Source organism: Zeus faber, assembly GCF_960531495.2.
Source record: "Zeus faber genome assembly, chromosome: 2".
NCBI classification, from domain to species: domain Eukaryota; kingdom Metazoa; phylum Chordata; class Actinopteri; order Zeiformes; family Zeidae; genus Zeus; species Zeus faber.
This window is the reverse complement of record NC_137189.1, coordinates 32,672,581-32,683,282: the sequence shown is the minus strand read 5'-3', so window position 1 is coordinate 32,683,282 and position 10,702 is coordinate 32,672,581. Positions and strand designations below refer to the sequence as shown.

General features: G+C 42.6%; 1 protein-coding gene across 1 annotated transcript; it reads left to right on the top strand.

Moving 5' to 3' along the window:
- Positions 1–2,001: 2,001 nt before the first annotated feature.
- Positions 2,002–2,994, top strand: LOC307247748 (trace amine-associated receptor 7a-like; the record flags this gene model as incomplete). The annotated part of the gene is made up of 1 exon (XM_080023870.1): positions 2,002–2,994. One exon carries the CDS (start codon positions 2,002–2,004, stop codon positions 2,992–2,994), a length of 993 nt encoding a protein of 330 aa, XP_079879996.1.
- Positions 2,995–10,702: the final 7,708 nt, after the last annotated feature.

Sequence of the window (10,702 nt, the reverse complement as noted above, 5' to 3'; positions counted from 1 at the left end):
CTTTGTGAGTTATACGCTTGCATTTTGTGTCGTATGCGCAGGTTCAGCGGCCGGAATGCCGCGCAATCCTTTTGTGAATCAGCCCATGAACGTTAGTGAATTGCAATCGAACATATAACTCTCTTCAGTGTTGACACAGAATGTTTTTTATGTTGGACTTCATTTCCAATGGGAACAAGTAGATCAAGGTTGTTCCTGTACAGTATCTTGGGTCCATGCCAGAATCCGCTCATGCCCCCCCGATGGTTCCATGGAACACTGCACAAAGTCAGTTAAGAGAGGAGAGATTCCTCAAGCCACATGGACCTCATGAAGTTCATGTCAGGAATAAGGCAGGTACAGTAAGGTGACCTTATCAGGTGTCAATTGTGTTGTGTTGTTTATCCTTTTTTCTGGCATCAATCTCAAAGGGGGCCTATTCTGCTCCTTTTTACACCAGTTAACAAAGGTCTCTGAGGTCCCCAAAACAGGTCTTTGAAGTTTTTAACTGCAAACACCACTTAGATTATACATTCTAACCATTCTAACATGCCTCTATATCCATCGTGTTCCTGACGCCGTCTAAATGGGAGGAACCACCCTCCTGAGGACCCAGGTTCTGTGAGCTAATAGAGTTTGAGCATAAGTTCCGGGTTGTGTGAACCAATAAGGTTTGAGCTTCACTTCCGGGTTCCGTAGTCTGTAAACCTTCACTGGATTTCACCATATAAGTCCACCAAAATTATTTTCTGAACAAATTTGAAGAGAGAAATAACAAATCCAGTTGCTGAATCTTCTCTCATGTTTGATCTACAGGGCTCAATTTAAAAGTTTGTTCTGACTTCCGTTGTCATGCTCCAAGCTTGTACAATAAAATCTCAAAATTTGATGGGTTTTGTTTGGAGAAACACACAGCGAATCGCGTGCCACAGCCTACCATCTATTTACCAAATACCTTTTTTCTTAGAAACAAACAAGAAATCATTTTGTAAATCCTTACATTTCCCTCATCTGCAGTTTTGTCTGACGGTTTTGTCATTTTTTGTCTTTGTCTTTCTGACGGTTTGTATTAATTCCTCTTTCTTTTAAAAGATTTGTGCTGGTCTTCCCAGTGGCGCTTGTTATTCTCTGTGTTATTTCTCCAGCCGTGGGTTGAGTTACTCTCAGATGGAGGGCAGTTGTAATTTTACTGATGACCCATGTGACGTAGGAAGAGGCTACATATCTGGATGGCGTGTTTCACCACATGTTCTGAAATAGACAGCTCACAAAAGACTGACTGAGTTGTCATATTTCAGTTTGTGTGTCAGTAGGCCCATCAGAGACCCACATGTATGTGCACAAGGACTGAAAAAGTGAGTTTTGCATAATAGGTCCCCTTTAAATTGACTTTTATTTTGTACCTTAAATGCTTCTAGCAGAGTTTTCTGTAGCAATGAGCCTTGTAGTTTTTATATGTTTATAAATGAGGAAATGTAATTGAATGTAAATTAATTTCTTCCCCTCAAAATGCAAACGGTAGTTAAGAATTATTGCGCTACTGTGTGAAATTATTTTTTCGACCTTGGAGCTTATGTTTGAATGAATGAAACCAAAATATTTCAGGCCATAACAGCACAAGTTTTCTGTTTTTTCCTGCATATTCCTGTTCTGTTTGGAGGCTGGAATGTAGAGTAATTTGAGTTTTTCTGTATTGAGGAATGCAGCCTTTTGTTTTTATATGTTGCTGAATGATTCCTCTGACATTCACTACAGTCACTTCTTTCGCTTCCAGTTTTGTGATTACTGAATAGGATCATAGAGTTAAAAGTAGACATGGAAAGGGAAGGTTTGGGAGGAGTGAGGAAGAGGAGAAAGTGAGAGAGAGAGGAGTTAAGACAATGACAGAGAGAAGGGGAGGATGGACATTTGGTATGAGATATAAATAAGACACACACCTGAGGCTTGTTGCTGTCTTCTCCTCTACCTCCCACCTCTTCACCTCGCCTCTCCTTTCCCATCAGTCTCTGTGCTCTCTGCACAATGGAAACTTCTGAGGCGACCGAACTCTGCTTCCCGCAGCTCTACAACACCTCCTGCAGGAGGGCCCTGCGTTCCCCAGTTGAGGCCATGCTGCTCTACACGGTTCTGTCATTGGTGGCACTGCTCACTGTGGCCCTCAACCTGCTCGTCATCATCTCCATCACCCACTTCAGGCAACTCTACACCCCAACCAACCTGGTGCTGCTCTCCCTGGCCTGCTCTGACTTCTTTATAGGCCTGCTGATAATGCCTTTCGAAGGCCTCCACTCCATTGGAGCTTGCTGGTTCCTAGGTTACCATGTATGTGCCCTCTCCTACAGTATGAGCTTCATCCTGACCTCTGCCTCTGTGGGGAACATGTTGTTAATATCTGTTGACCGTTACGTGGCCATCTGCAACCCTCTGCGTTACCCTGCCACAGTGACCCCGGGCAGGGTTAAAATCTCCGTCTGCCTCTGCTGGGTGTGCTCGGTTCTTTACAACTGCCTGATTCTGAAAGAGAATCTCATAGCGCCGTGGAAGAACAGTTTGTGTCAGGGGGACTGTATAATAGTCATTGGGTACATTTCAGGGGCTGTTGACCTGACGATCACCTTTTTAATCCCTGTGACAGTGGTGGTTGTTCTCTACACGAGGGTGTTTGTGGTGGCTATTTCCCAGGCGCGCCACATTCTTTCTCAAACTGTGTCTACCCGGAGCACCGGGGGGACTGTGGTGGCAAGGAAATCAGAAAGGAAAGCTGCTAGAACCCTGGGCGTGGTTGTTGTTGTGTTTCTCATCTGTTTTTGTCCGTATTATTACCCAGCATTCTCGGGGCACAATACACCCAGCAATAAGTCAGCATCGGCATTTGTGATCTGGTTGTTGAACTTTAACTCCTGTCTGAACCCACTGATCTACGCTTTCTTCTACCCCTGGTTTAGAAAAGCAATGAAACTCATCGTCACTCTCCAGATATTAAAACCCCACTCCAGTGAGTCCAAGATGTTTTAAGATATATTCAGATATTTCATTTCATTATAATTTGTGGTTGTAACAATATATCTAAATCCATGTAATGACATAAACATAATGTACACACATAATGAAGAACACAACTTCATGTAGCTTCCATTCACACACTTTTATTTTTGCACACAGGGTTCATTCTTAATTCTCACAAACCTTTTTGATTGCGTCCTCACTTGGGTTCCTGCCAAAAAGCTTTCCCCATCCTTAAAGCTTGCCGTATCTTGCCTGACCAATTATTTTATGCACCTGCGAGGTCAAGCTGACTGTATAGTCTCTGTATCTGTGACGTCGAACTGACCATATATTCTCTGACTCCCTGAAAATACACTGTTCGACTCAGAGAGCTGCTCCTTAGCACGTCTCTGATCCGACCCTTGTACAAGTAAATCTGCCACTTAATTTAAGACCACCTATTGACAAACTGCAGATTATAGCAACCCTTTAATTTTTGTAACATGGTAATGCTGGGTGATGGGGTCGCTGGGTGAAAGGGTTTATATTTCTTCTTTCCAGGGATATCATTGGAATCATATACATTTCTGTTTCTGCCAAAATGCCCCTTCATAACTGTTGAACTGCTTGTATATCACAACCTTAAGAATGGAGGCGGTGTATTGCTGTTATACATACACAGATGTCACTTTCTCATTTAAATAAAGACACATACTGAAATAAAGTTTTAGATGACTTTCAAGGAATTTAACTAAATGGATTTCAGTAAGAAGAGTTAATGACAAGGATTCAGTAAGTCATGTTTGCAGATATGATTTCTAAAGATGTGCATATATTTAGAAACTAACAAAATAGTTAATTATAATGCTGAGTCATTTCTACATGTGGTAAATAACTTTCAGCGTCTTTGTCATTAAATTTGATAGATCAGACCACTTTGTGTGTAGATAAGGACGAATATAATCCGATCTCACCTGATTTAACAAAGCTGTGCTCCTAAATTACTTCAAGCTCAGGGACCAGTTACATCCAGGTTTCTATGAAAAACATATCCATGTTGTTGAAGTAGTGGTCATTTACAGGCACTATAGCCCTTCAGCAGAATATTATTAAACCCATTTGAGGTGAATATCTAGTGAGAGACAATTACATTGGAGAGTTGCTGTCGTGTTATTGTTTTGTCTCCATACATGTATCAATTAAAATATAAAATCACTAAACCTCAAAGTGAACCTGAGAGAAGATATGCATTTGTATTTATATTCACTATACTGACATTTTTTCATGTGCTATTAACAGGAGCATGGCAATAACATTGACAACAATTTGGTGATGTCTTTCACTTCATATACAAAAATCACATGTAAAGAACAGAACTCTGGAAGCAGAATAATGACTGAAACTAGAAAATTTGACCACACCACTCCGAATGGACCAGCCTCTTTCAACTGGCTTCCAGTTCATTCCAGATGTCAAGATGTCAAAAAAATATTTTGTGAAAAAAAAATCCTTAAACATTTTTTATTTAAAACCTTTTTAACTGGGACTTTTAAAGAAGCGGCAGTGGTTCCAATTAATGAATTAGACTATGGCGTGCCTACGGTGGTCATTTCCATAACACCAAAAAGGAGGACACTGGAGGAGTGTAAGAGAGTGAGTGGCCCCGTTGGGTGCTTTTTTTTTTAAGTTTTAAAATAAAAAAACAGTTTGATTTCAAATCATGATTTGATTCTATCTCAGCAATGACTTACTATTCTTGTTTCTGGAGATTATGCACTGAAGTTCGATGTTGCTCCAATGGTTGATGTATGCTTTTGATTGTTTCTAGCCTCTCATGCAAGTTGCTTTGGACAAAAGCGTCTGCTAAATGAAGAAATTAAAATAAATGAATGAATAAATGAACTCAAAAACATTGCAGCGCCATTTTGCCAAAGGTGCTACGTCACCGGACAACACCAGCAGCAATGACAACACTAACACTACTGTACCAGCAGCAACAATAGCAGCAGCAAAAACAGCAGCAACAGCAGCAACAGCAGCAGCGACAGCGCACAAGCAAAGATGTCGCCGGAACTGGAAGTGGTAGCTCTCACTGGAACCAGGAATCTCATCTGTATTGAGTCAACAGTTCTCAGGGAAGCAACGCACAGCAAAGACATCACCGGAACCGGAAGTTGCAGCCCTCACCAAACACTGAGATTTCAACTGTATGCACCATCTCATCTAAATCCAGTCACGGTGGATTGTTAGGTTTAGGTATAAGGTTAGCAGCAGCAGCGACAATACCAGCAATAGAAAACAGCAGCAACAATAGTAGCAGCAACAGCGCACAAGCGAAGACGTCACCGGAACCGGAAGTGGTAGCTCTCACCGGAACCAGCAATCTCCTCATCTGTATTGAGTCAACAGTGTGTACCATCTTATCTCAATGAAGTAACGCAGAGCAAAGACATCACCAGAACGGGAAGTGGTAGCCCTCACCGAAAACGGGAATTTCAACTCTGTGCACCGTCTCATCTTAATCCAGTCACGGTCCTTTAATTAGCGTCCCTAAATTACTGGTCAAGTTTTTCATTCTGACCTCAGGAGGGAGATGCTTTTGACTATCTCTCCGAAGACACACCCTTCTTATAATCCTCCCACTGTAATATCACAACAGAAACTACAACAGCAACAGAAATAGCAGCAGTAGCAGCAGTAGCAGCAGCAGCAACAAAAAACAACAGCAAAAAAAAAAAAAAAAAGACAACAGCACCGTACACGCAAAGAAGTTATCGGAACGGGAAGTGGTAGCTCTTACCAGAGCCCGAGAAGTCACTCAGGTTAGAGATGGTTAAGTTGAGGTATAAGGTGTTTAAGTTAGGGTATAGCGTTAGAGATGCTTAATTTTAGCCATAAGGTAAGCGAGGGTTACGTTTAGGTATAAGGTTAGCAGCAGCCACAGCACCAGCACTAGTAACACAGACAGACAGACAGAGAGACAGACAGACAGACAGACAGACAAACAGACAGACAGACAGACAGATGTCAGTCAGTCAGTCATAGACCGTAGCAAACAGCAGGGTTTTTAACCTGCTTTTAAAAGTATTCAGTGTGGGGGCCTCTCTCAGGTCCCTCGGTAGGGTGTTTCATTTACTTGGGGCATAGATACAGAAAGCAGCTTTAGAGTTGATACGAGGGATAGTTAAAAGACCACTGCCTGTGGACCTGAGAGTTCTTGCTGGTTCGTGTATAATTAGCACTTCTTTTATATACTGAGGTGCAAGGCCATTTATAGCTTTATATACAAGTAGCAGAATCTTAAAATAAATTCTAGTTTTGATGGGGAGCCAATGTAGAGATCTAAGAACAGGTGTAATGTGTTCAAACTTTTTTGTCCCAGTGAGAGCGCGTGCAGCCGCATTTTGGATTAACTGTAGCCGCTGCACAGCTGATTTCGGGAGGCCGGTGAATAGGCCATTACAGTAGTCCAATCTACTCCTTATAAATGCATGGATTCATTTTTCGAGTCTGCTTTTGACAGGAAGCCTCTTAATTTTGAAATGTTTTTTAGATGGTAGAAGGATGATTTTGTGATTTGATTCATATGGCTCTTAAAATTTAGATCGCCATCTATGATTACACCCAGATTTTTGGCTTCATTCTTGCTCTCCAGGGACAGAGAACTAAGATGAGCTGCCATTTTCTGTCTTTGAGCCTTTGCACCAAAGATGAGTATTTCTGTTTTGTCTTTCAGTTGTAAAAAGTTATTTGACATCCATGCATTAATATCATTAATACACTGAGTGAGGGAGTGTATGGGGAGTAGGTTATCAGGAGATAGGGATATGTACAGTTGTGAATCATCTGCATAATTATGGTAATTTATTTTGTGTTTCTTTACAATATGTGTCAGTGGAAGCATATAGAGGTTAAACAATAATGGTCCCAGAATTGAACCTTGGGGCACTCCACATACAATATCCACTTTGTTTGACACAAAATCTCCAATGGACACAAAGAACTGCCTGTCCTGTAGGTAGGTTTTGAACCAATTTAGAACTGGGCCAGATAGGCCAACACATTTTTGTAATCTCGCTAATAAAATCTGATGGTCAACAGTGTCGAAGGCAGCACTGAGATCCAGGAGCAGAAGAACAGATAGTTTTTTTGCATCAGTGTTTATGTGTAGATCGTTCAGAACTTTAATAAGTGCTGTTTCTGTGCTATGGTGAGGTCGAAAGCCAGATTGATAGGTGTTTTAAAGGCTGTTTGAGGTTAGATAGTTGTTATTTTGCTGAGGAATGGCAGGTTGGAAATGGGCCTGTAATTGGCAATAACTGTTGCATCGAGATTGCTCTTCTTCAGGAGTGGTTTAATGACAGCTGTCTTAAATGCTGCAGGGAATATACCTGATTGAAGAAAGCCGTTTAAAATCTCTCAACCTCATGTGCTAGGCAGATAAAAACTGTTTTAAAAAATGTGGGAGGGAGGAGGTCCAGGCAGCAGTTGGAGGACCTGAGCTGACCAACAATATCGTCCAGTCTTTTTATGTCTAAGGGGACGAAATGAGACATGGCAGCAGTCATATTACTGGGGAACTGAAGGGTAGGTTCATTTCTGGATGTTGAGGCACTAATATTCTGTCTGATAGCTATAATTATGTGACTGAAGAATGTAGCAAACTCCTCACATTTTTCAGTGGAGAGCATCTCTGATGGGGTTGTAGATGGTGGATTAATAAGTCGGTCAACAGTGAAGAAGAGCACTTTACTATTGTTGAGGTTTTCATTGTCTTCATTGTCACTGTCTGGTCGATTTAATTTCTATATTGTATCGATTGAGTCTATCCTTGTAAATTTCATGATGAACCTGAAGATTTGTCTTTCTCCATTTTCATTCTGCCTTGTGACACTCTCTCTTAAGCTACCTAATAACTGCTCCATTTCTCCAGGAGGCTTTTTGTTTTTCTATGTTTTTAGTTTTAGTTTTTAGGAGCAATCTTATCAATGTTATTTTGTATTTTGGAGTTTAAGTTGTTCACAGGATCCTCAGTTGATGATGCCTTGAACAGCGGTAACCCATTTACAATTCTCTTAAAGGTTTCATTGGTATTATTGTTAATGATATGTTTTTTAATTGTTTGGTACCCCTCTGTTGTACAGGAAGAGCAGACACGTCAAAGAAAATGCAACAGTGATCTGAAATAGCAACTTCCATGACATAGGGTACAGTGATATTTAGTCCTTTTGATATGACTAAGTCCAGAGTATGCCCCTTATTGTGGGTGGGTCCAGAAACGTGCTGAGTGAGGTCAAATGCCTCTAATATGCTAATGAAGTGTTGAGCATCTGGGTCTGTTTGATTGTCAACATGAATATTAAAATCACCTGAGATAATTACACAATCATAATCAGTGGAGACCTTGGACAGTAGGTCAGAGAATTAATCAAGAAAGCCACATTTAGATTTTGGTGGACGATAGACAGCGATGATTAAAATCGGGGCACTGCAGTTTATAGATATAGCAAGGTGTTTAAAAGACGTGAATTCTCCAAGGAGGATTTCCTTGCAGGTATAGATATCCGAGAAGACAGCGGCTATTCCACCGCCTCTTTGGTCAGCTCTAGTGGTTTGGATGAACTTGAAATTAGGAGGTGCTGTCTCAGTCAGTGCGACTGAGCCATTTCTATCCAGCGAGGTCTCAGTTAATAGAGCGAAATCCAGGTTATGAGTACTTATTAACTATAAATGAATTGTTAGTTAGTGACCTTACATTTAATAGAGACATTTTTCTTGTTCTGGATGAATGGCTTTGCGGGGTACTGAGATTTTGAGTCCAAACCGGTAGCAAATTCTTTAGATTCCTCTATGTTACAGGGAAGTTACGTAATTTCATTCTATGGTTTATAAGTACAGGAATTTGTAGAGCAGAGTGATAATCATTAATGTCAAAGTGGATCGGACTCACCAAACATCAGCAGTGAACAGAAGATTTCAGCGTAACTTTCATGTTTAAGGCGAGGAGGCATGATCTGTGAAAGTTTGGATGAACTCCATCATGTCTGAAGACGTTTGGACGGTTCAAGAAGGTGCCGAAGTTGTCCACAAACGGTATGTTGAGGGAGCAGCAGTATCCCTTGAGCCATGTGTGTAGCAGCAGGACATGCGTGAATTTTACGTCTCCAAAGCTGGGACACGGCAGCGGGCCGGAGACGATGAACCGGCGGTCCGACTGTAGAAGACTGTCAATAAGCTTCGTAAAGTCTTCTTTAAGTGTGTCCGATGGTTTGTTCCTGAGATCGTTGGTTCCGACGTGGATAAGAACAGTGGCGGCAGACAAGTTTTATCCAGCAGCTGTGGGATTCTGGAGTCTATAGATGGTTTTAGCCACAGGCAGGGTAATGTGTCGAACCATGGAGGAGCCGACAATGAGCATGGATGGAGGTCTGGCAGCAGAGGAGTTCTGAGGGACAGCAGCAGCCGAGCCAGGAGAGCACCGTCCTCCTGGAGGCGGCGCAGGCAGGCGGTCCAAGTCAGTGGCCACGGGGCGGCCCCGACGGGCAGAGATCGCGCTGCGGGAGCCAAGGCGGCGCTCTGCGGTGTTGAAAAGCGGAGGACCAGGCAGGCGATGGATAGTCTGGCGGCAGTGGGAACAAGGCCGGCAGCGGTTGAGACCGTCTTGGTGCCCTTGATAACACGGTGGACTGTGAGCCCCCCCCCCCCCCCCCCCCAAAGGAGGGAATCTGTTCTCCAGCCGGAGAGTCTCCGGCATAGAGTGGCACAAAGAGCGCACGCAATGCCGGCCACGGCTTGCCGCCAGGGTCCAAGGCTCTTGGGTGGAACAGGTCTGGGCCTTGGGCCATGGCTCCTCTGTCACAGACGGCGGAGCGTCAGATGGATCCGATTCACCCGCAGTGAGAATGGATCCGGGCCATAGGAGAGTGGAGTCTAAGTCCTGTCCGATCACAGCGGAGGACATGGAGCAGGAGATGTGCTTAGCCTGAGCACTAGCGATGGAGTTCAGATGCACAAACAGTTCATCCTTCTTCTTCACATCCTCACGCAGGCTGTGGATGTCTTAGAAGACCGACTTCTCTAGAGCGCTGAGTCTGTTGATCAGGCGAAAACAGTTCCCACAATCCGTGGAAGTAGGCATCGATGCCGGCATAGTTAGCAAATTGCTAGGCTAACAGGCTAGCTAGCATTAGCGGAAAGCTAGCCAAGCCCTAGCCAAGCCGGAGTCCACGTTCCAAAATCCTAAAAGACAGTTCAGGCGAGGGTCAAAGCCAGGAAAGAGTAGAGGTATCACAGTGTAAATAATCCGAGATCCGTAATCCAAAATCAGGTAGTTTGGGAAGCTATTCAAAGAAGTAGCACAAACACAAAAGCCGTTACTGGAACTGGATGTGGTAGCTTTCACCAGAACCGGAAGTGCATAAGTTCCCGGGTGTTGTGAGCCAATAAGGTTTGAGCATCACTTCTGGGTTCCGTAGTCTGTAAACCTTCACTGGATTTCACCTTATTAGTCCATCAAAATCATTTCCTGAACAAATTTGAAGAAAGAAATAACCAATCCAGTTGCTGAATTTTCACTCATATTTGATCTACAAGGCTTAACTTAAAAGTTTGTTCCGACTTTCGTTGTCAATTGTGAGAAAAAATATATACAGTATATATAAATATACTATAACTATAACATACTACATATAACTATACTACTATAACTATAACTATAACATTACAGATTGAACTAATC